At 36.6% G+C, this 26,396-nt stretch overlaps 3 protein-coding genes across 6 annotated transcripts; 2 read left to right on the top strand and 1 right to left on the bottom strand.

The window, feature by feature from the left end:
- The first annotated feature begins 592 nt into the window (after positions 1-592).
- LOC118059429 (uncharacterized) lies at positions 593-11,661 on the top strand. Of its 4 annotated transcripts, none has more exons than XM_035072289.2 (10): positions 593-783; positions 919-1,062; positions 1,527-2,192; positions 2,347-8,196; positions 8,323-9,181; positions 9,282-9,961; positions 10,278-10,419; positions 10,507-10,588; positions 10,679-10,823; positions 11,239-11,661. In XM_035072289.2, exons 2-9 carry the CDS (start codon positions 1,012-1,014, stop codon positions 10,779-10,781), a joined length of 8,433 nt encoding a protein of 2,810 aa, XP_034928180.1. In that variant the 5' UTR covers positions 593-783; positions 919-1,011; the 3' UTR covers positions 10,782-10,823; positions 11,239-11,661. The 4 variants fall into 4 exon arrangements, with proteins under 4 accessions (XP_034928180.1, XP_034928182.1, XP_034928183.1 ...); XM_035072291.2 differs by having other exon boundaries at positions 10,679-10,793; XM_035072292.2 differs by having other exon boundaries at positions 1,527-2,183.
- A 204-nt stretch (positions 11,662-11,865) lies between these two features.
- LOC118059431 (probable sarcosine oxidase) lies at positions 11,866-13,484 on the bottom strand. Its single transcript, XM_035072293.2, has one exon. It carries the CDS (start codon positions 13,194-13,196, stop codon positions 11,973-11,975), a length of 1,224 nt encoding a protein of 407 aa, XP_034928184.1. The 5' UTR covers positions 13,197-13,484; the 3' UTR covers positions 11,866-11,972.
- Positions 13,485-21,147: 7,663 nt separating this feature from the next.
- LOC118059432 (probable UDP-glucosyl transferase 73B6) lies at positions 21,148-22,692 on the top strand. The gene has a single exon (XM_035072294.2). It carries the CDS (start codon positions 21,179-21,181, stop codon positions 22,592-22,594), a length of 1,416 nt encoding a protein of 471 aa, XP_034928185.1. The 5' UTR covers positions 21,148-21,178; the 3' UTR covers positions 22,595-22,692.
- Positions 22,693-26,396: the final 3,704 nt, after the last annotated feature.

Here is a 26,396-nt window from a genome sequence, read left to right on the forward strand (position 1 = left end):
CATTAATATATTAAAATTATTTTAAAAAAATTTAAATTTAAAAAAGAGATATGAGAAGTGTTATGAGAATAAAATTTAATAGTGAAATGTAAGGTTATGTTAAGGGATAAATACTTAACCCCTTTAACCTTGTTTCCTAGTTTTGTTAGAGAGGGGAAAAGGATTAGGGGATAAACACTCGACCTCCAAACAAGGATTAAGTGTTAACTAGTCGAGGGCGGGAAAAAATAGGCTGGGGGAAATATTGGGATTTATTAATTTTTTTTTAATTTTAAACCAAACACAATTTAAAGGGAATAAACTATTATTTTTAAAAGATGAAGGGTCATGGGTGTTTGATAGGAGTTGAAACTATTACGAAGATTAGGAGTAAATCCCATGACAAGCCCAAAGCTAGCCAGTCCAGAGACCCGTCCATCCATCTCGGCCCTCCAGGCCCAGGGTCCATTCCCCGACTCTGCCTGGCTGCCTTGTCGTCTTAGTTAGTTCCCCAAAACGAAGCCGTTCCATCCAACCTCCAACTCCGTCCGCCTTGTCGTCTCGGTTCGTTCACCAACGCGACGCCGTTACAGCCCAAGGAGCAAAACCAAATCAAAATATGGCTCCTGCTGCTCCCTCGACATCTCACCTGCAGCAAGCAACAGAGGAAAAAGCTTTGCGTTAGATCTACGAGATTCAAAACCTAGCAAGCAAACGAACACTCGCAGCAAAATCACGTCCTTTCCAAGTAAATTCGCAACTAACTCCTCCAGAACCGAATACCAATCCGAACCGAAATCATAGGTATTTCCTTCTCTCTCTCTCGAATCAACCTGTCATTTTTTGGAAAAGGAAATACCAGCGTGGTATAAGCGTGAATAATGCTCTTAATGAGGGTGATTTTGATTTATTTTGTTTATGTTCTTAAATGAATTGAAGAAGAATCTGATGGTGGGCGCGAGAATTGGAGTAGGAGGAGGAGGTGTTTAGTGACAAGTAGCGGTGGGGAGTAAAAACGGAGCGGATCGGAGGATGGACAAGAACAAGAGCCGTACCGATCTGCTCGCCGCCGGTCGTAAAAAGGTACTTCTTCTTCTTCTTCTTCTTCTTCTTATTGTTAGCATTATTTGTTATTGCCATTCATTCATTTATTTTTATCATTGATTGATTGATTCGGTGTTTTTTACAATTTGATTGGTTGGCGCTGAATTAGAGGGAAGTGGATTTTATTTTTATTTTTTTAATATATAGAGTAGGAGAAAATGTATAACAGAATGTTGTGAATTTTGCTTTTGGTTTTAATCTTAGGAACGCTGCGGAAGCTAAATCCGAAGGGAAAAATAAAAATCCACTGTTTTGGTTTTGTAAAGAATAAAAATTAGAATCGGATATGATTAGCTGTAACTGCAGGAGATTCGACATTGTGTGATGTGTAGTGTCTTTGAAGTTTAAACCTTTTGTTTTTCTTTTCTCTTTCTTTGGGTTAGAAAGGAGGTAAAGATTGAATGCAATTGGTTGGAATCTGAGTCTTTGTTTTGAATTATCAGCTTCAGCAATTTCGCCAGAAGAAGGACAGTAAAGGCAGTAGTAGTAGCCATGGAAGATCCTCGAAAAAGTCTAGCACGTCGGAGAAGCATGAATCTGACGCTGATGAAGCGTCGAGTACTGGAAAAGCAGCAGGATTGAAACAGGTTCATGAATGGGAAGTTAAATCTCAGAGTGATCCTGATTCGGGAAGGGTAGATTCTTTGTTGTCTCCATCTTCTGGGGGTCCTGATCTCGATCTTGATCTTGATGTTGTGGCTGTTGATCTGCCTTCAATTCCTCTGACACCTGAAACAAGAGTAGCCGAAACAGCTTTGGATCATGATGCTGGCAGTGCTGCGGAGGAAGGCAGGGCTGATGAGAATCATATTGATTCCTCAAAACCTGATGAAGGGGAAAGTAGCCAGTCTATTGATGATAAGGCTGCAAGAGTTGTTCCTTTAGGAAGCTCAGATATTCCAGATTCTGAAGCAAAAACCAAACATGATGATGCATTTGTGAGCGTAGACATGTCAGCCCCTCATAAATTAATTGATACCATGGATGGCACAACTGTTACAGGTGAAGCAGAGAGCCAAGATGGGGAAGACGGCATGTGGCCATTGCCACCACAAGAAGATACCCCTGATACATCCTCAATACAAGCAAGGGGAAATCAGGTAACGGATGTAGGTTGGGCTCTTAATCTCTTAATACTAATTGTCAATCTATATTTCCCTTTTCCTTTTATTAGGGAAGTCTGTTTGGCAGATTAGGACAATGTAATGTGTGGATTTGATGTATAATTAAATTCTCATTTGTTGCTGGGTGGGGGCAATGCAGGATGCTGATGGTTTGGACTCAAAGCATTTTGGTGGAAGCAGTGATTTAGAGCTTGAAGGAGACAGGAGGCTTTCTTTCTCTGGGCATGGTGAAATTGCCAAATGTGCTGGAGAGACAGCTTCAGAACAGATCCACGTGGAGGAAGCAGCAGCTTCTCAATCAAAGCAAAGTGATGGGGTAGATGATGCTTCTGTTTCTGCAAGTGCAACTGACATGTCAGATGGGCTAGTGGCATCTACTTTGGCTATTTCAGAGGCTGATGGAAGTGCAGGTGTTATCCATGAAGCCACGAATCAACATGGGAAAGTTGTTGATATAGGTCCATCTACTGTAGAAAATGTGGAAATTCTGTCCGGGTATGGATATTGTGGAAATGATGGGGAAAGTGTTCAATCTGATAGGTTGGTTACAGAAGCATCTAGTCCACAATATTTTCCCGAGGATTCTTTTGTGTTTGTTGCTGAAAGTGACAAAAAGCCTCTTTTAAATAAACTAGCTAGTACATCTGATGGATATGCTATGTCTCCTCTTGGTGATTTGGGCCAAATCACTTTCTTGCAGCTGATAGAGGTGATAAAGGGACTTAATGAAGACGAGTTTAGGTTACTGCTTGAGTCTCGGGGATCAGTTTCTAATGTTGAGTTGGGGACTCCCAGTTCGTTCTCATCACAAAATGGCTTTCCAGGTTTGTTGGAGAGACTTAGAGAAGAATTGTTCCTCACAAAGTGCATGAAAGATATCCTTCAATTGCAACTTTCTGAACAGTCTAATCTACAAATAGAGAATGATCACCATTTGCATCAATTGGATGATGAAATATCTGTGCTTCATGCATCACTCAAAGAAGCTCGTGAGAGGGGTAACTCCCTTGCTGAAGAGCTTGCAGAATGCAGATCTGAACTTCAGGCTAGTTGTAGTGGGAGGGAGGAGCTTGAGCAGCAATTTCACGAAGCAAAGGTGCAAGTCGAGGAAGTTTCTGCTAGAGCATACAAGTTGCAGAATAGTCTGGAGATGTCTCAATCAGAATTATTGAGACTATCCAAGGAATTGACCAACAGCCAGGATTTTGTTGCAGCCTTGCAGGTGGAAGTTGAAAACTTAAATGGCAGTCTTGTTTCCTTGACCGAGGAGAGAAAGATAGTTGAGGAGGGAAAAAATTCTTGTCTCCATGAGAATGAGAAGCTGTTGAATGAATTAGCTGACTGCAAGAGTTTGATAGCAGCTTTGCAGACGGAAAGTTCCAACTTGAGGGGAACTGTTGCTTCAATGACAGATGAGAAAATCAAGCTCAATGGGGAAAAGGAGTACCTTGCTGATTGTCATGATAAGATTTGCCTGGAGTTATCTGATTGTAAGGGTTTGGTGGAAGCTCTACAGGTGGAAAATCTGAAATTAAGTGGGAGCCTTGCTATGGCTACAGAAGAGAGAAAGAAACTTGAAGAGGACGTGAGTTATTCAGCCCAGGAGAGAGATAGACTTTCATCCGAGCTTCTTGTCCTTCATGATGAGTTATCTAAAGATCATGCAGAATGCTTGCAGTTTGAATCTGAGCTAAAAGAGATGACAACGCGTCTTGAACAACTGACGGAGGAAAATATATTTCTTAGCAGCAATCTGGATATACATAAAGTTAAGCTACAAGAAATTGAAGACTTGCAAGCCCAAAAGTCATCCCTGGTTGGCAAAGCTGCGAATCCAGTTGGAAGTTTGGAAACACAGAGCAAGGTTTGGGAGAATGCATCTGATGTTGAGCATGATGGTGAAGCTACCTTTTCAATGTCTGAGAAATCCATGTCTGGTAACTTTGAAGTAGGTCCGCCACTAGCACTGTTGGGGCAGGAAGTCTTTGATGATTCCTTGGGTTTTGTAGCCTTGAAGGGACACCTTGAGGAGGCAGGAAAAGTTTTGCAAGGTCTTGAAAAGGAAATTGAAGTGGTGCACTCTCATTCGGTATCACTAACTAGAGCTGGTGGTAAAAGTGCATCTCCTGCAGTGTCAAAACTAATTCAAGCTTTTGAGTCAAAGGGACAACACGATGAGAATGAGGCAGAGGATGGTTCCATGAAAGAGGATCAATCACCAGCAACAGATCCTTTTGCTTCAATGAAAGAACACACAGGAAATTTGAAGGCAATCCTTAAGCGATTAACTCTAGATGCTAAGAATGCCAGTTTAATGTTCAAGACGGAGAGAGATGATATAAGCATTGCTAATTGCACTATCAGGGAGCTCAAGTTTCAGGCTGAAGCCCTGAAGGAACACAATGATAATTTGGAAGCAACCAACATCGAACTTGGTGTTCTTTATGAAGCTGCAAAGCAACAATTGTCTGATTTTAATGAAAAAAACAACAAGCTTGAAGCTCTTTGTGATTCCCTGAGACAACAAGAATTCAGTCTTAAAGCAGAAAATTCTGAGTTTGGCAGAAAACTGAGTGACTGCGAATTGAAAATTGAAGATTTGCAGAGTCAGTTGCATGGTTTACAGAAAAGTTCAGATGAGAAGGCTTCCGTACTTCATGATGAACTAGCAAAATCCCAAATGGAAGCAGCTGAGAGGGCATTGACAGTTGAGCAGGAATGGAATTCAACCGTTGCCCAGATTATTGAAGCAGTTGATAGGCTAGATGTCTCTACTGGATTTTTGCTCACCTCCACCACCTCAATGCCCAGTCATGGTTCCTTGGATGTAAGTAGTCATGTTACTGCCTCTGTTAATGCTGCTACAAATATGATACAGGATCTGAAGGAGAAACTTGAAGCTTCTTCCAGAGACCATGAAACTGCCTCTAACTTATTCAATGGAGTGAGTGAGAAGTGCAATGAGTTGCTTGGAAAAAGTGAGTTGGCTAATGTCACTTTGCATAAGCTGTACTCTGAGCTAAGAAAAATTGTGATTGATTCATGTGGTTATGTGGAAGAAAGTAATTTACAAGATGAGGAATTTCCTGACACTGTAGATTATATTAGATTCAAAGCGCTTTTGGAGGAATTGGAGAATGCTTTGGCTGAGAGGCTACAACTTCAGTCTGCAAACAAGAAACTTAACTCTGAGTTGATGAGTCAAATAAAAGATATTGAGGAACTGAACAGAAGGTGCCATGATTTTAGTTCCATTCAAAGGCTAATTGAAGATGTTGAGGGTGAAGTGAAACTTGAAAATGGTGGGGCAGACTCAGAGACGACACCTGTTTCCCATCTGGAGTCATTGGTGTCTTTCCTTGTGCACAAATACAAGGAGGCTAAGGAGCAGGTTAACTCATCTAGAGAAGAGTTTGGTTCTAAGGTACTGGAAATGACAGAACTGCAGAAGGAGATACATCAGTTAACTGGGTTGACGCTTCAGCATGAGAATGAAATCCTTGTACTTAAGGAGCATTTGACCCAGGCTGAGGAAGCTCTTGTTGCTATGCGATCTGAGTGGCAGGAGAAAGTAAGTGAACTCCAACAGTCAGAGCAGAGGGTATCATCCATTAGAGAGAAGCTTAGCATAGCTGTTGCCAAGGGGAAGGGGCTGGTTGTGCAGCGTGACAGTCTCAAGCAGTCCCTGGCAGAGACATCTGGTGAATTGGACAGATGCTCACAGGAGTTACAGCTGAAAGATTCCAGGCTGCATGAAATTGAAGCAAAACTGAAGACCTATTCAGAGGCTGGTGGGCGTGTGGAAGCTCTGGAATCTGAACTTTCATACATCCGCAACTCAGCTACTGCACTGAGAGAATCTTTTCTTCTAAAAGACTCGGTACTCCAGAGGATAGAGGAGATTTTAGAAGATCTGGATCTGCCAGAGCATTTCCATTCAAGAGATATAATCGAAAAGGTCGATTGGTTAGCAAGATCAGCAACTGCAAACACTTTACTGCCTACAGATTGGGACCAAAAAAGCTCAGTTGGGGGTTCACATTCTGATACTGGTTTTGTTGTCACAGATACCTGGAAAGAGGATGTACAGTCTGGCTCAAATTCAGGGGATGATTTGAGAAGAAAATATGAGGAGCTTCAAAGTAAGTTTTATGGCTTGGCTGAACAAAATGAAATGCTGGAACAATCCTTGATGGAAAGGAACAACTTGGTTCAGAGATGGGAAGAACGTTTAGCTAGGATCAATTTGCCTTCCCACTTGCGGTTGGCCGAGCCAGAGGATCGGATTGAGTGGTTAGAAAATGCACTTTCAGAGGCTAGCCATGATAGAAATTCTCTGCTGCAGAAGGTTGATGAACTTGAAAATTATTGCAGATCAGTTACTGCAGATTTGGAAGAGTCACAAGACAGAGTATCTCACCTAATTGCTGAGTTGCAGGAGTCATCAAAGAGAGTATCTGACCTTGAGAGAGACCTTCAAGCAGTTATCCTTGAGAGAGAGAACCTTTTTGAAAGATTGGAGATTCTGACTTCTGATGTTGAGAAACTTTCAGCAAGGACAGTCCAATTTGAACTCGACAATGAAAAACTGCAGAATGAAGCATCTGCTTTGCAGGAGAAATTGGTTGACAAGCTTGGGATTGAGGAGTGTATTCAGAGCATTAATGATGAGATAAGAAGGATGCAGGATTTGGTTTGTGATGCGTTGCAGGATCCTGGTGCAAAAGATTTTATATCTGATGGCAGCAGTACAGAGTGTCTGGAAAGATTACTGAGGAAGCTTTTAGAGAACTACACAACACTTTCTTCTGCAAAATCTGTGCCTGTCGAGGCAGTTGTAGATCACCATGCTAAAGGAACTGATGCCAATTTTATTGAAGGCCAAACTAGAGATATATTGGACTCTGAGAAATCTGATGCAGCTCTTCTGAAGAGAGATGCATGGGGTAATGAGGAAGAAAATGGGGATTCTCTGAAAAAAGAACTGGAAGAGACTTTGAGTGAACTGGCATGTGTGAAGGAGGAAAGAGACAGAGACAGAGAGAAGCAGCAGTCTTTGATTTGTGAAGTTGAAGCAAAGGAGAAAAAGATATTGGAGTTACAAGAGCTACTGCATCAGGAGGAACAGAAGTCTACTTCTGTGAGAGAGAAGCTGAACGTTGCTGTTAGAAAAGGGAAGTTATTGGTACAACAGCGTGATAGTCTGAAACAAACCATTGAAGAGATGAATGCGGAGTTGGTGCTCTTGAAATCTCAGATTAAGGACAGGGAAAATGCTCTTGCAGACAATGAACAGAAGATGAGAGACTTGGCCACTTACCCTGAAAGGGTGGAAGCCCTTGAAGCTGACAGTTCACTCTTGAGAAATCATTTGGCTGAAACTGAGCACCTTCTGCAGGAGAAAGGGCATACTTTAACCATGATGTTGAATGTTCTCGGGGACGTCGATGTTGGTGCTGAAATTTACAGCAATGATCCAATTGAAAAGTTGGGATACATGGGGAAACTATGCTGTGATTTGCATGCTGCTGTGGCTTCAGCCGAACAAGAATCTAAAAAATCTGGAAGAGCGGCAGAACTGCTGCTTGCTGAATTAAATGAAGTCCAAGACAGGAATGATAGTCTACAAGAGGAGCTGGCTAAAGCCAGTATTGAAATTTCAGAGATCTCCAAGGAAAGGGATACAGCGGAGGCTGCAAAACTGGAAGCTCTTTCACGTCTGGAAAGGTCGTTCACAGTTCATGCACAGGAGAAAAGGAAACAATATTCAGAGCTTGCAGTGTTAAAATCTATGGCAGACAAACTCAGGAAAAGCTTCTCTGATATCAATGATCTACTGGGTGGTGTTTTCACCATGGAACTGGAATTTCTGCAAAATGTAGAGGCTGGTATGGCATCATGTGTTAAAAGAACAGAAACTAATCTTGCAGTTCTTGTTCCTCCTTTTAGCAGGGCTGATGGCATTACTTTCAACATTTCAGAAAACATGGTATTATCTATATTACTTGATTCTCTCAAGAAATCTTGTTTTTCAAGCTTGTTAGTTTTGAAAATTTTAGTTAGATTGGACCTACTATTTATGGTTTTGTGTTTCTAACCCAAGCTCTCTTTTCAGGACAACTTATCTGTGGAGTTTTCATCGCAATCCAGCATGCCAGATGATTTTGATGATAATTTTATTATTGAAGTTTGTAATACTGTGCAAGAATTAATGAAAGAAATTGGTGCAGTTAAAGTAATATTAGGCGAACATTCTGGTGCATTACATAACCAAGCCAGAAATCTATCAAAATTGATTGGGATCCTTCACGGAGAAATGATTTCCCAAAAAGAGTCAATTGAGGCCCTGGAAAGAGAAAATAAGCATGTAAAATCAGCAGAAAAGGAAAAGGAAAGGGAAATTGTTGTATTGCTCAGAAACATTAGTTTGCTTTATGACGCATGCACCAGTTCTATCATGGAAATAGAAAATAGAAAAGCTGAAGTATCAGGAAATGCTTTGGCTACTGGTGACATGGCAGTGAACTGGAAACCTGCAAGATTCGCTGATGGTGGTGGGCATAATTTTCCATCTGAGGAGCATTTCAAGACCATGGCAGAAAGATTGTCCGTGGCAGTAAAGGATTTTTTAAGTATAAAAGGTGACATCACAGAGGGTGAAAAGAAAGAAATGAAAGTAATGATATCAAATTTGCAGAAAGAGCTTCAGGAGAAGGACATTCAAAGAGAGAGGATTTGCATGGAGCTAGTTAGTCAAATTAAGGAAGCAGAATCAGCTGTAACAAGCTACTCGCTAGATCTGCAATCTTCAAGAACTCGCATCTATGATTTGGAGAAACAGGTAGATGTGATGGAAGAGGAGCGGGAATTATTGAAGCAGAGAGTAAAGGAACTTCAAGATGGGCAAGCCATATCAGCAGATTTACAGGAGAGGGTCAGATCGCTGACCGATGTGCTTGCTGCAAAAGAGCAAGGTCAGTTTAGATGACTTTGAAATGAGTAGTTTTAATTGCTATATTTTCTAATTTTTCATTTAGATAATCCATAATAATGGATGCTACTTGTTGATTACAGAAATTGAAACCCTGATGCAAGCTCTTGATGAGGAAGAGGTCCAGATGGAAGATTTAACTAGCAAAACAAAAGAACTGGAAAAGATTTTGCAGCAAAAGAATTTGGACATTGAGAACCTTGAAGCTTCTCGTGGAAAGGCTCTGAAAAAGCTTTCCATCACTGTGAACAAGTTTGATGAGCTCCACCATTTTTCTGAAAGTCTCCTTGCTGAGGTTGAAAAACTTCAATCACAATTGCAAGAGCGTGATGCTGAAATATCTTTCTTAAGGCAAGAGGTCACTAGGTGCACCAATGAAGTTCTGGTTGCATCCCAGATGAGCAGCAAGAGAAATTCAGATGACATCCATGAATTGTTGATGTGGTTAGACACATTGGTTTCTCAAGCCGGGATGCAAGACGTTAATCTTTATGATAGCAGTACGGCACCTGAGCACAAGGAATTGCTCCAGAAGAAGATTACAAGCATTGTGTCTAAATTGGAGGATCTACAGGTGGTGGCTCAAAGCAGGGACACATTAGTGCAAACAGAAAGGAATAAAGTAGACGAGTTAACACGTCGAATAGAAAATCTTGAGAGCTCTTTACGTGAGAAAGAATCCCAATTAAATATGCTTGAAGGGGTTGAAGGTTTGGGACAGACAACCAACTCAGTCTCAGAAATTGTGGAAGTTGAACCGGTGGTGAGTCTTTTAATCTATCCTTCCACATATGAAAATTAGTTTTCTAGTGATGCACCATTAAACAGTGATATCATTTTCCCCCCCTTTTCTTTTTCTCTACTGTGCAATCAAATTGTCAAGTAGTTAAACAAGTTACACAATCTTAGAAGTTCTCTCTGTGTTGATTAGTAGGGTTAGGGTAAGCTTGTTGAAATTTTTGAGTTTTGACACATCCAATTATTTTTATATGCTTGTTGCAATTCTAGATGAGAAAACTTCTAATGCTAGATTTTGAGTGCTTGAGAACAATCTCAGTTTTGGTGTAATTTCCATGCAGATCAACAAATGGGTAGCCCCTGTGCCCTCCAGTTCATCGCAAGTTCGCAATTTGCGCAAAGTCAACAATGATCAAGTTGCTATTGCTATAGATGAGGATCCTGTTGGCAAGAATAGTTTAGAGGATGAAGATGATGATAAAGGTAGTCCAACAAGATGTTTTGTTGCTCTTTGATGGTGTTTGTTCTAACGCGGTTTGATTCTTATTTCGTTTTCCTCTTCCTCCTCAGTTCATGGTTTCAAGTCGCTTACTACATCGAGAATTGTACCGAAGTTTACAAGACCTGTGTCTGACATGATAGATGGTCTATGGTAGGATTATCTGTTTTCTTCCCTGTTTTAATGCAATACTTACATCGCTTTCATAATGGTCTGAAAAATCTTATATATGCAATGTTTCAGGGTTTCTTGTGACCGGGCATTAATGCGTCGGCCTGCCCTACGTCTTTGTATAATTATCTACTGGGCTATCTTGCATACACTTCTTGCAACTTTTGCGGTTTAGCGAGCAACACAGGTGGTGTCTATAATTGCCAAACTATTTAGTGTAAGGATTTGGTTCAGCTGGTCATTAAAGTGACTCTCTCCTAGTAACTGTGTGTTCTTTGTATCTGAACTTAATGAATCAATCTATCTATACACTTGATTATACTGTTTGGAAATTGCATGCATGGTTTTACCATTATGGGTTCAAACTCTGGACTTGCATACATTCTCTTGCTCTCTTTCACTTTTTTTTTTCCCTGTTTGTGAATGGTGGTCAACTGGTTCATATTATTACCTATGCTGGTGAAGCAATTGTGTGTAGACAAGCATGGTTTCAGCTTGGAATAGCTTTGCCCCTATCTTCTTAAAGAAACCAAATCTATCAGAATTAGTTTCTTCATTGATCAGACAAAGTTGACAATTCTTTTTTGAAACTTGGAGTGTGCCGCTGATGCCATTATTTCCCTGATGTGCAGGTTCTCTATTTGGTTTAAAGGCTACATGGATGGAGGCTCCTTTCAGGATTGTATCTCTGCTGGGTCTTTCAGCCTGTGTGTAGAGTAGATTGAAACCCGCGATATTTGGTCAGATTGATTCATTATTTAGCTCAATCAGGCAGCTGTGATTGCCGTTTTATTTTTACAAATCGCAGATTGCACTGTTGCATCCAATAAGGAGAAATTGCCATTACACAGGATATAGTTTTAGATCTTGCCTTACCTGAACCCATCAATCAAAAGGTGAATCGCGCTGCCATCATCCGTCAGTGTTTCTGGGTTCCTCTTTTTGGAAATTATACAAAAGCACCAATGCTTTGTATGGGATTGTAGTTTGTACATATTGGGTCTCTGGACTCCATTTTTTTTAGCAAATGAAGCATACATCATATTATTTCTTGAGCCAGTTTCTCCACAAGCAATATATATATATATATTTCTGCATCAATTCTGTGATTTTTATCGTTTTTCTGAGCCCAAATTCACCTGAGAATCACTAATTTGATTGGCAAGGATGGTTGACAAATATCCCAGAGCAAGCCTCTGTGGAGTGTGTGTGGCGGGGAGGGGGAGAGAGAGAGAGAGAGAGAGAGAGAGAGAGAGAGAGAGCTAAACTACTAAAGATAAACTACTAAAGATAAGATACAAATGGCCACTAAAAGGTCTGGTCTTGCTACATGGACAAGCAAATGGGCTGCTCATCTACTGGTGATTTAGATAAGAGTGACTTGATCTTCATAGTCCTTCACGTTTCCTTTAGGATTCTCTTGAAACCTCTGTATCCTGAAGTGTTTCAGGTCCACACCCTTCGCCTCCCCGCTAAGCGCAAGGTCAGCCAAAATCCTTCCCACGACTGGAGCCATCTTGAACCCATGACCTGAAAACCCACCACCCACCACCACATCCTTCCCAAACTCCCCACCAAGAAAATCAATCACAAAATCCCCATCTGGAGTCATTGAGTACATGCACAATTGAGTAGCAACAGGCCCCCCATGGTCAACCAAGCCTGAGAACCTCCCCTCGATCCATTCCTTCATGGAATCCGATGGAATCCCAGGACCCCACGGCCTCTTGTCAGGGTCACAAGTGTACCCTCCATGCACAGCGATCTTGATCAGTCCCGGAAACTCCAACGACGGCGTGCCGTAAATGTAAGGCTCACCATAGCTTGCAAGCGTAGGGAAATCACTTCCAATGGCGAACTTTGCCTCGTGCCCCTCCTTGATCCTCCAATAACACACTGAAGTCTCCAAGGCTTGTATAGGCAATTCAAGCCCGCTAACCGTTTTAACCAACTTGCTCATCCAAGCCCCAGCAGTAACGACGCATTTCTTACCCCAATACTCTTCACCATTGGCAACCACCACATTTACCCCTCCTCTTGCCTTGTCTTTAACAATGTTTTTCACCTCCATGTTGTCCCTCAAAACTGCACCCTTCTGAAATGCCAATGCTTGAAACATGGACACTGCCTTGGTGGGCTTTATAACCCCACCGACTTCAGTTAACACCCCAACCCAACTCTCCGGTATGTTAATCCTGCCGGAGAATCGGTCAGACACTTGTTGTCCGTCCAGGACCTGATGAGGGAGGGACTTTCTCTCACAGTTAGAGATAACCGATTGGAGACTCTTGTTATCGGAGGGGCCCATATCAAATTGCTGGGCTTTGAAATAAACCTTGTAGCCAATTTCTGACTGGGCCTGCTCCCAACTTTGCGAGGATTCCATGACCATGTCACTGTAGTAGTCTTCCGGGTAAGTTGCCCGTATAGTACGTGACTCCCCATGTGAGGATCCACGGTGGTGCAAGAAATCAAATTGCTCCAGCAAGAGCGTTCTCTGACCTCTTTTTGCTAGTTGGTATGCAGTGGAGCTGCCCATAATGCCGGCACCGACAACGATAACATCAAAGTGGTGGCTGGAATATTCCATCTCTAGGACAAGAAACAAGATATCCAGTGGAGAGGTTTAGGTTTTCTCTGGTTCAGTTGGATCTGAGGAGGAAGTAAGAGATGGTTTTTAAGGTGAGAATATTCCCATAAAAGTAACCTGTGATGTCTTAATAATATTCAATGGATGAGGTCTGCCACTTGCTAGTTGAATTCACATGATGGATGGTGTTGTCGCCATGCTCTTATGGACTCTTTAACACCTAGACCTTGCATGCATGTATAATTATTTGATATATAAATTATAAAGATAACCAAACCCACCAAACCAAAATCAAATCAAGGTAGGGTTTGGCACGCATTCCAAGATATAAAAAAACATTGTTTGATTGGGAAATTGGGATCTTAATTTGGTTATATGCATATGATTTGGGTCGTCATGGATGTGTTTATTTTTTAAAATAATGTGAATTGTGGATTAATTAGATGGATAATATCATGATGAGATCATGGACTCATGACTTTCTTGGAGGCGAGGCTTAATCATAGAGATCAATTTGAAATGTTATAGCTGAAAAATCAAGGAAGTTTTCAAGGTCATTACCATATAATCCAAGTCTTTGATTAATCTCGCGGCCTTATCTAATTCTGGAATGACAACAGACCCTCTCTTAGTTTTCAAGGCAATTACCATATAATCCAAGTCTTTGATTAAAGACTCCCCCCTGCATTTTATTTTATATTCACCGATTTAAAACGGTGTTTGGTATTGCTTGGTATTGCGGTCAAAATGCTTTGCGACTAAAAATAATTTGTTTTGTTTAAAATTATTATAGATGGAATTGATTAAGTTATAGATGGATTTATAGTTTATGAGACCACGAGGACTAATTAATCTGTTTTGATAAATTATAGGGACTAAATTTGTAATTAACTAAAAAAAAGATATAATAATCTCGCAAGTCCTTGCTCCTTTTTCATGGTCAATTTGTACTAATCCGACATCCTTGATACATTGGGGGGTTTTAGATTCTGTCTAAAGAACAAATCTTTTACTATTTGGCCTTTTGTGCTCAAGGAATCTGCCAAGGAATCTGCCATGTGTGGATGCATATCTGCTACGTTTTGAAATGTGATTGGTTAAGAGAGGATAAGTCAATTTAAGTCCCTCAAGTTTTCCAATATGAGAGAGAGAGTCAAACTAACGAGGGAAAAGAAAAACCAAAATGTTTATTTTTTTCTTATTTATCTTGTGTTTCTTAAGAAATATTGATTCCTCTCGCAGATTGTTGTCCAGAATCTTTCTACTTCCATATTCACAGAGGAAATTAAGTCTTTGAATTCTCAGCCAATTTTGGAACCAATAGGCTACTTGGTGAATATGCTAAGCAGAAACTGCATGATTCATGTGAGAACGACAACGATCAAACAAAAAATGACTCATTTTCCATCAAAATATATATTTTCCATCAAAATATATATATATATATATATATATATATTTATTTTATTTTTCCCCCCTTGAAGATACAATGACATCCACGAATTGGGAGTGGTGGTGACGAATCTATCAAAGATTCAAATATTGACATTGATTAATATAAGCAAATTAAAATGATTTAAAAATATATTAAAATTTACCTAATCTTTATTTGGAGCACAATATCAAACGAGAGCTTAGTAGATCAAATACTTGTGAGGAGGGGATACTATTTTTTTTGTATTTATAGATTTTTATGATATTCTTTGTTAAAAATATATATTTTTTTTTAAATTAAAAAATTATTATTTTAATATATATATTTTAAAATATAAAAATACTTTAAAAAATAACAATTACTACTCAATCATACACCACTGACCCCTTACTAATCATAATTCAAATAAATATGAATCTAGTCCGTGCAATAACACATTTTACCATGTTCATAAAATATTTTAAAATTTTGAACTAGAGGAAAGTTAATGGACATCAGAATAGTAACAACTACCACAGCAAGTTATGCTCAGAGAATGATGATGTAGCTAGCAAACCCAAGTTTTCAATGAATCAATAGTTCAAGAAAAATCACAAAGTCAACAGGGAAGCATTGCAGGTTACTATCATGGTTAGTAAGTCCTAGCTAGCTAATTAATTCGTTACTTGAATTGAAAAATATATTGACTGATTAAATTTGATTGATCAATGATAGCTAATTATGCTATTAATTATTAAAAATTAAAAATACATGTACTGAAAGTCCTTTACTCCACACTCCACACCTAACACCTAACACCTATAGAAATGATTTAATAAAATGATATTATTTTGATAAAAAATAATAATTTATTTGTGACGTGTAGTATAGATTGACCCAACAACCTGAAGCTTTTCCATATCAAATCTATAATCGAGTTTAACAATTATGGATACAACATGCTAAATGGTAAAAAAAAAAGAAAAAAAAGAAAAAATATGTATGAAACACAAGAATTACAGAAATGGAAAAGAAACTGAGAGCTGCGATATATGTTAAAAAATCATATCAATTTAATATCTTAAGCTGTTAAGTGAGGTTGTAGGATATCATTTATATTAATCTCTAACACACCTTTCAAGTGAAAGTTCTTGGGCTTTAAACTTGCACATATTCATTTTACATTGTGCTTAATTTTTATCAAATAAATGAGGATGTTAAGATTCGAACTCGTGACTACTTGGTCATCAAGGCTCCGCTACTATGTCAAAGAATCATCTCAATTTAATAGCTTAAACTGTCAAATGAGGTCCCAGGACATGATTTATATTATTCTCAATTTAATCATCTCGCGTCTGCAAACTCAAAAAGAGCTTATATGGCCTCAAACAAGCATCCAGACAATAGTTCTCTAAACTGTCTACCTCTCTATTACTTTTCGGGTTTCTACAAGCTAAATCCGATTCTAGCCTATTCATCAGAAAAACAACCACCACCTTCATTGCAGTATTGATTTATGTTGATGATGTTATCATCACTTCCAACACCCTCACAGCCATCAACCAAGTTAAACACTTCCTCCACAAGACTTTTCCAATCAAAGATTTGGGAAAACTCAAATACTTTCTAGGCATTGAAGTTGCTCGATTTGCAAAAGGAATTGTTCTTTGTCAGCGCAAATATGCCTTAGATATCCTAGCCGATAGTGGATTCTCTGGAGCTAAACCAGTCAGCTTCCCTATGGAAGCCACATTGAAACTCAGTGCCCATGATACTAGTCCCACTCTCTCCGACCCTGCATCTTATCGTCGTTTAATTGGCAAACTTCTATATCTCACAATCACACGCCCAGACTTGTCCTATGTCATCCAAACTCTCAGCCAATACATGTCCAATCCTCATACCACACATCTCCAAGCTGTAGAACGAGTCCTCCGCTATGTTAAAGCAACACCAGGTCAAGGATTGCTTCTCAAAGCTGATTCTACATTCCATTTAAAAGCATACTCTGACAGTGATTAGGCTGGTTGCATTGATACTAGACGCAGTGTCATTGGCTACTTAGTATTTCTTGGAGATTCCCTCATCTCCTGGAAATCAAAGAAACAACCAATGGTTAGTCGATCCTCTGCAGAAGCTGAATATCAAGCATTGGCCACTACATCATGTGAACTTCAATGGTTGGTTTATTTGTTGGCCGATTTTCATATTCCACACTCCCAGCCTGCCCTACTCTATACTGACAGCAAACCTGCTTCCAATATTGCCTCTAATCCTGTTCATCATGAACGAACCAAACATATCCAACTTGACTGTCATCTTATCCGTGAAAAATAGCAGGAGGGATTGCTCAACATTATTTATATCCCTTCCAAATATCAACTCGCGGACGCACTCACAAAACCACTCGATTCTCTCACCCTTACTCCTATCCTTAGCAAGATGGGAATGATAAATATCCATTCTCATCTTGAGGGGGGATATTGGAATCTACAACAATCTACACCTATGCACCGTAATCAATCAGAAGAATATCCACAGCCTACAGAAGCACTACTGCTCACAGCACCCTAGAAGACATTCTATTCCTATTCTGCAGCCTTCATATATATATATATATATATATATGTAAATACGGTTAAAAGGTTAGTTAAGTTAGTTATAAACCGTTCAAGTTAGTTGAGATTTTTACGTTAGAATATGTGTATATATTCATTCATTCAGTCTGTAAATAAAAGGTTGTATAGAGTATAATCTCTATATGCAGATAATCAAGATATAAAATTCCTCTTGATTTCCTTTCAAGAATTCATTCTTCTGATCTGTCAAAATCTTCATTTACATATTGTTCTTTACATTCCTCATGTAGAAATTCTACAATAGTAACAACTACCATAGCAAGTTATGCTCAGAGAATGATGATGTAGCTAGCAAACCCAAGTTTTCAATGAATCAATAGTTCAAGAAAAATCACAAAGTCAACATGGAAGCATTGCAGGTTACTATCATGGTTAGTAAGTCCTAGCCAGCTAATTAATTCGTTACTTGAATTGAAAAATATATTGACTGATTAAATTTGATTGATCAATGATAGCTAATTATGCTATTAATTATTAAAAATTAAAATACATTTACTGAAAGTCCTTCACTCCACACTTGACACCTAACACCTATAGAAATGATTTAATAAAATGATATTATTTTGATAAAAAATAATAATTTATTTGTGACGTGTAGTATAGATTGACCCAACAACCTGAAGCTTTTCCATATCAAATCTATAATTGAGTTTAACAATTATGGATACAACATGCTAAATGGTAAAAAAAGAAAAGAAAAGAAAAAATATGTATGAAACACAAGAATTATAGAAATGGAAAAGAAACTGAGAGCTGCAATGTATGTTAAAAAATCATATCAATTTAATATTTTAAGCTGTTAAGTGAGGTTGTAGGATACAATTTATATTAATCTCTAACACACATTTCAAGTGAAAGTTCTTGGGCTTTAAACTTGCATATATTTATTTAATCTTGTGCTTAATTTTTATCAAATAAATAGGGATATTAAGATTCGAACTCGTGACCACTTGGTCATCAAGGCTCCGCTACTATATCAAAGAATCATCTTAATTTAATAGCTTAAACTGTCAAATGAGGTCCCAGAACATGATTTATATTATTCTCTAAAAAAATACGGTACAATTTATATTATTCTCTAACATTACAGGGACATAAGCTGATGACAGCTTCTTCTCTAACTGCAACTGCTTTAATATTTTAAGGCTTGAAAACATACTCAATTATTGAGTCAAGAATTCATTCTTCAGCTTTGTAGCATTCATCAACTCACTGTTACTATCACCTTGGCCTGTTCTTCTACATCAGAAGTGTTCCTTTTGAATTCGGCGTCGACGCCGTCTCTATACATTTCTAACATCTCAGTACTGTGACTTATGACTCCTGGATCGGTGAAGTTCCATACTCCTTCACAATTTCTTTTTGCCATCTCAGCTGAGATTGGCAGGAGCTCATCTAGCACCGTCGTATGTTTAACACTTTGTTGTACAGGGAGAACAGTTTCGCTATGAAATTTCTAGGATTGCTGAGATCGGACGATATTGGCATTCGAACTCGCAGTGTGCAGAGATTCTCAAATTCTTTCAGAAGTTCCTCCGCCTGCAGATTGAACATTGCATTACTTATCGTTTCAAAGTAGTGCTTGACCTAAAATTTAAGCTAGCATGGAAGACACTAAAAGGGCCTTGGATTTGGAGAAGAAAGGGCCTGTGAAGTTTGGTTTATCCTCCTCTATGAACCCAGTTCCTGATCCTTCTTGATGATCTTGATCGTACTCAAGTTAAGATGCAAAATTCATCACCAAGAGATTATGCTGCTTGCAAACATCTGCTAAGTTCAATGCACCTATCACATCAGTCCTAGCTAGCTGTTTCGACCTTGTGCGATTCGCACCAATCAACGTTAGGCCTTCCGGTCAGCAGCATTGAAAACATGGTTTTTTTTCTTATGACATTTCAGGGTCTAAGATCGTAGTTGAATTCTTGTTTGATAATGTGGTGCAAATGAAAATATATTAAAATATATATTTTTTAATTTTATATATTAATATATCAAAATTATTGATAAATATCTCAAAATATATTAATTTAATTTTTTTTAATTTTTTTTTTTAAAAAATGAGTTGAACTAAATTACCGGACACACCCGAACACTATGCTAGCAATGCTTCAGGAAGTTCTTGAAGGGGGTGGCTCCAATTTTGTTTTGGTGTTCATCCAGTTGAGGATTGGAAAGATTTCCATAAAATAATTCAGTGTCTTTTTTCCCTTTTTCATATTTTCATTCGCAAGGTTCAAGGCTCATGAATTTTCTAATTATTATAGAAATGATTTATTTTTATTTGGATTAAAAAAAGTAGAATTAATTTAAGTTGGATCGAGATAACAGTTACAAAGCCTTGAAAAAAAAAACCAATTTCAGGGCCCAAATGGGTTTGTTCTCTCGGATGGAATAGACAAACGTCAGGGCCCATATTGTTTCTGTGCCCGTTGTGCCTGAACAAAATGGGTAGAGAGGAGGGCGGATATTCCATTTTGGAAATGGAATTTTTTTTTTTTGAAAAATTGAAGAAATAAATAAACCAAAATGAAATATTTAAAATTTTTAGAAAATGAGACAACATTGGTGCAAATTTTAGCCTTTCTTGACTCATGCCAATGAAAAAGTAGAATTCTATTTCTCCAATATCAATTTCTATCCATCCTTGGAAGTATTTTGTTAAATAAAATTTGGTTTTCTTTAGTTAATTAAAATAAATAAATAAGTATAATGTATCGGTTTAGTTATATGATTTTTTGAAAATATAATCCAATCTAATAGAGTTGATGTTTTAAATTTGATTTCTTCTAAACTTTTTTTTTTTTTTGGAAAATCCAATTAAAAGTATCATAATTTTTAGACAGTGAAATGCATGAACAAAATGAAAATTCGACCATGCCTCTCATAGACATGATCAGATCTTTATTTAGAAATTGTTTAAGAGCCTTGTTTATTTTTTAGTTTCAAAAGCGTTTTTGATAAAAAATTAAGTTTTTATTTACTTTAAATTAATTAATTTTTAATATTTTCAGATCATTTTGGTGTATAATTGATATCAAAAATAATTTTTTAAAAATTAAAAAAAATTATTATTTTAATTTATTTTTAAATAAAAAATACTTTCAAAAAAATTATTATTATATTTTCAAACACCTTCGTTTCTTTTCCCCTCCCCGGCATGAAACAAGATTGGTGGAAGAAGGTGCCGTTTGTTTTATTTTGTGGATTCCATTTGCCATGTGCTTTCCCAAATTACATTATCCATGCATGCATTCATTTAAAGCTTCTAATTAAAATATGTGTGGAGGTTGCATCTTGGTCAACTTTGTCTTTACAATTCACTTCTTACACTAAAACCTCGATAATTGTTTTAGGATTGATGAAAACAAGGATTTTCTTAGTTAGCTACCCATGTTATCATGTGCTGGGCAATATTAAGGGAGAATACTTGTAAACTCCCAAATGTCTTGTAAGACCTTAATTTTGTCTTGTTGTTCATCATGTGCTCGGCATCACAAACAATTAAATTGATCAATAACCCTTTGATTAAGGCAATTAATTCGACACAAGAAGTTGTACAAAACACACACTTGACGTAGATTAAAAAAAAAAAAACATAAGGACAGCAACAGCAAATACAAGTAAAATAGAATTTTGTCAACCATCTAGGTGGTGGTCTAGTAATAAAAAGCTTGGGATTAAGAGGTTTGCTTCCTCTGTGGTCTCAAGTTCAAACTCTAGATTGCTTATATGATGGCCACTGGAGGCTTACATGGTCGTTAACTTCAGGGTCCGTAGAATTAGTCGAGGTGCGCACAAGCTGGCCCGGACACCTACGTTAATAAAAAAAAAAAAAAAAAAAGAATTTTGTCTATATAAATGCCGATTCTACACCAAGGAACACAAACACAAACGGGAATAGTTTGCAGCGAGAGAGTAAGCGTCCTACCATGCCTTCTCCTTCGTCATCCCATGTTGTTATCTTTCCTTTCATGGCTCAAGGCCATACTCTTCCATTACTCGACCTTTCAAAAGCTCTTTCACATCAACAGATCAACGTGACCATCATCACCACCCCGTCAAATGCTAACTCAATAGCCAAAACCATTGCTAATCACCCCAAAATCAGTCTCGTTGAAATCCCGTTCCCCATTGTTGATGGCCTTCCTAAGGATTGTGAAAACACCTCTCAACTACCTTCAATGGAATTTCACCTTCCTTTTCTCCTTGCCACCAAACAACTCCAAAAGCCCTTCGAGCAAGTACTACAAACCATGTTGGAATCCAAAACCCCTCCTATATGTGTCATTTCAGATTTTTTTCTTGGCTGGACACTTGCTTCATGCCAAGCACTTGGTGTCCCTAGGCTAGTCTTCCATGGCATGGGTATTCTATCAATGGCCATCACCAAATCTACTTGGTTTCATGCACCGCAACTGGAATCAGTGTCAATGTTTGATCCTTTAGAACTCCCTGGCATGAGACTCCCCTTCACTTTGACTAGAGCAGACTTGCCAGGGTCGATCAACTTACCAGAGCATGATGACAAATTTTACCAGTTCATACAAGAAGTAGGAGAGGCTGATGCAAAGAGCTGGGGAGTTATTGTTAATAGCTTTGAAGAGCTAGAAAAGAGTCACATCCCAGCTTTTGAATCTTTCTACATCAATAGGGCTAAGGCTTGGTGTTTAGGCCCTCTATGTTTGTATGAAAAAACAGGAAGCGATAAATCCACCAACCAAGACCATTCCTGTACTTTAACACAGTGGCTGACTGAGCAAGTCACACCAGATTCTGTGATTTATGTTTCATTTGGTACACAAGCTGATGTATCAGATTCCCAGCTTGATGAAGTGGCTTTTGCCTTGGAGGAGTCAGGATCTCCTTTCTTATGGGTGGTAAGATCAAAGACATGGTCTTTACCTGCTGGCTTGGAAGAGAAAATAAAAGGAAGGGGTTTGATTGTAAGAGAATGGGTCAATCAACGACAAATACTGTCTCATCGGGCAATAGGTGGGTTCTTGAGTCATTGTGGTTGGAATTCAGTGCTAGAGAGTGTATCAGCTGGTGTGCCCATTCTTGCTTGGCCAATGATAGCTGAACAATCACTGAATGCTAAATTTATAGTGGATGGACTTGGAGCCGGGTTTAGTGTCAAAGGAGTGCAAAATCAAGTCTCTAAAATTCCTGTTTCAAGGCAAGCTATATGTGAAGGTGTGGAGGAGTTGATGGGAGGATCAAAGGGAAGGATTGCAAAGGAGAGAGCGCAAGCCTTGGGCAGGGTGGCTAGAAGGGCAGTGCATAAAGCTGGGTCGTCTCATGACACCCTGAACAAGCTCATTGGTCAACTTCGTGTTTCTATGTAGTATGTACTAGTTATATGCCCCGCGCGATGCCACGGGTCAATTATTTTTTGCATTTCAAAAATAGTCAGGATCTAAAAATGTTAGGTTTTTTTGCAAAATTTTACCCAAGAGTCTTAGGTTTGGTTGCAACGTCTAATCCAATAGTAATATTTATAATATTAACAATAACATTAAACTTGGATTAACCTTTAGCATAAAAGTGTTTGGACTACAATACCAAACCCAATAGCATTGGACGCGGGTTTAACTGCAAGGCCGTGTCATAAAAATGTGATAATTAAATAGATTAGTTAAAAAAAAAAACAAAAAAAAAACCAACAGGAAGAAAAAAACTAATGAAGAAAAAGAAAAAAAATATGAATTAATTGGGTTAACCCTTCAAACCAGGTTAACCTGTCATACCTTGAATTCGCATCGTGAAAGTTTGATAATTAAAAATGAAAAAACAAATTAATGGGTTAACCCAGAATTAACCGGGCTAACTCGTTAAACCAGGTTAACCTGTCAAACCCGGAATCCGTGTCATGAAAGTTTTATAACTAAATAGAAAAAAATTTAACATCAACAATTTAAATTAAATGAAAAAAATAAATTTAAAAAAAAAAAAGAGCACAAAAAATAAATTTCAGGTTAACTCGTTAAACCAAGTTAACTTGTTAAACCCTGGATCGGTGTCATGAATGTCTGGTAACTAAATAAAAAAAAAAAGTGAACATTAACAAACTTAACTAAATGAAAAAAATTAATTAAAAAGAAAAAATCAAAAAACTAATCCGGGTTAACTTGTCAAACCATGTTAACCCGTTAAATTCAGAATTTGTATCATGTAAGTCTGATAACTAAATAAAAAAAAAATTAACATTAACAAACTAAATTAAATAAAAAATTTATGAAAATAAAAATAAATAAAAAAATTAACGGGTCAACCCAGAATTAACTGGGTTCTCCCGTGAAACCAGGTTAACCCGTGAAACTCGGGATATATGTCATGAAAGTCTAATAACTAAATAGAAAGAAATTTAACATTAACAAACTAAACTAAACGAAAAAAAATTAATTAAAAAGAAAAAAAGAAAAAAAAGCAATTCTATTTTAACTTGTCAAACCAAGTTAACCCGTTAAATCCGGTAAACGTATAATGAAAATCTGACAACTAAACAAAAAAAATTAAACATTAATAAACTAAATCAAACAAAAAAATTTTGTTAAAAAAAAAACAAAGGAAGTAGCAAAAAACATAAAAAAAAAACATAAAAAAAACAGCTAAAAAAACTAAGACAACTTAAAAAAAAAAAAAAAACGCCTAAGGAATCAGTGTTTTACTGTGGAAATGAAAAAATTAATTAAAAAGAAAAACCAGAAAAAAAAAATTCTAAGTTAACCCGTTAAATTTGGAATGCGTTTTATAAAAGTTTGAGATAGAAAAAAATTTAACATTATCAAAAAAATTTTAAAAAAATATCCATTAAAAATAACAAAGAAAAAATGAAGAAAAAGAAAAGCAAACAGTAAAAAAAAAATCTAAATTAATTGGGTTAACCCTCAAACCAAGTTAACCCGTCAAACCTGAGATTCACGTCATGAAAGTTTAATAACTGCATATAAAAAAAAATTAACAGGTTAACCCATAATTAATTTGGTTAACTCATGAAACCAGGTTAACCTATAATTAATTTTATAAAATAAATTAAACAAAAAAATTAATTAAAAAGAAAAATCAGAAAAAAATCTGGGTTAACCTGTTAAACACAGAATGCATGTTATAAAAGTTTGAGATATAAAAAAATTTAACATTAACAAAATTTTTTTTTTTTTAAAATATCCATTAAAAAAACAAAGAAAAAATAAAGAAAAAGAAACTTAAAAAAAAAAGGGACAGCTCAGAAAGAAAAAATGAAGAAAAAAAAAACGTCAAAAAAAAAAAAAACGTTGCTTTACAGGGACAGTGTTTTACTGTGGACTGCACAGTGCAGTCAACAGTAAAACACTGATGCCTTTTAGCTATATACTAGACATCGCGCGGGTCATTTTTTTGCATAAAAAATATTACAAAAAATAATAATTTAAAAATCTTGTGTTTTTCTGTAAAGTTATACCTAAGAATCTTAGGTTTGACTATAATGTCTGACCTAAAAGTAATATTTATAATATTAATAATAAAATTAAACTTGCATGATCCAAGTTTAAGTGAGCCTGACTGCAACACCAGACCCAAGAATATTGGATGTGGGTCTGGCTATAAAATCGTGTCATAAAAATATGATAATTAAATAGATTAATTAAAAAAAAACAAAGAAAAAAAATCAACAGGAAGGAAAAAACCAATGAAAAAAAAGGAAAAAAATTGAATTACTTGGGTTAACCCTTTAAACCAGGTTATCCTGTAAAACCTGAGATTCGTGTTATAAAAGTTTGATAACTAAATAGAAAAAAAATATGACGGGTTTACCCTGAGTTAACCGGGTTAACTAATGAAACCATGTTAACCCGTTAAACCTAAGATATGTGTCATAAAAGTATGGAAATCCGATAATTAAATAGAAAGAAAATTAACTTTAACAAACTAAACTAAATGAAAAAAATAACTTGTCAAATCAGGTCAACCCATCAAACCCGAGATCTGTATCATGAAATCTGATAACTAAATAAAAAATAATTTTAACATCAACAAACTAAATCAAACAAAAAAAATTCATTAAAAAAATTAAAAAGAGAAAAAAAAGAGAGAAAAAATAGCTATATAATACAATATAATATAACACAATATAATTATAATTATAATTATAATAATATAATATATTAATAAGTAAATATATTAGTAAAAGGCGTGACATGCTCGCGCGATGCCGCGGGCTTGTAACATGCTTGTGCATTATTGTGGATTTGTGAAAAAAATCATATAAAAAAAACTGTTACCATCCACGATATTTTAAAGGAAAAAACTACAAAGTTATATTCTCAATCAGTTCAATATTAAAAAAAAAACAAAACAAAACAAACCAAAATCAACAAAAACAATTATGAAAAAAACAACGAAAAAAATGAAAAAAAGAAGATGAAAATTTTGGAAGAAAAAAAAGAAAAAAGAAAATAATCAAAAAATGGGAGAAAAAAACATGTGATGAAAGTTAAAACTAAATTTTCAACCAGCTAAATATTAAAATTATTTAAGAAAACACTGCAGCAATCTATAGTGTTTTGTGAGGAAATATACAACTATAATTCTCAACCAGCTCAATATTAAAAAAAATTCAATAAAGATAATTTTGATAAATATATAAAAAAAAGGAAAAAAAACATCCAGGGAAATACTATAATAATCTATAGTGTTTCATGAGAAAATCTATAGTTGTAATTTTTAACCAGCTCAATATCAAAAACAATAAAAACGACAAAGACAATTTAAAAAAAAAACATAAGAAAAAAAAATATATGGGAAAACATTGTAGCAATCAACGATATTTTAAGGAAAAAAAAAGCTAAATTGTTAACCGGTTCAGTATGAAAAAAATAAATTTGACAAAAACATATTTGGAAAAAAAGCATCGATAAAAAAAATATGTGGGGAAACACTGTAGCAAGGCAAAAATCATGTGGGAAAACACTGTAGCAATCTACAGTGTTTTAAATAATTACAAAGCTAAATTCTCAATCAACTTAATATGAAAAAAATAAAATCGACAAAGATAATTATGAAAAAAAAAAATTTAATAAAAAACCATGTAGAGAAATACTGCAGCAATCTAGTGTTTTAAAGAAAAAAAATTAAAAAACTAAATTATCAATCAGCCCAATAGTAAAA

Source organism: Populus alba, chromosome 18 (assembly GCF_005239225.2).
Source record: "Populus alba chromosome 18, ASM523922v2, whole genome shotgun sequence".
Taxonomy (NCBI): domain Eukaryota; kingdom Viridiplantae; phylum Streptophyta; class Magnoliopsida; order Malpighiales; family Salicaceae; genus Populus; species Populus alba.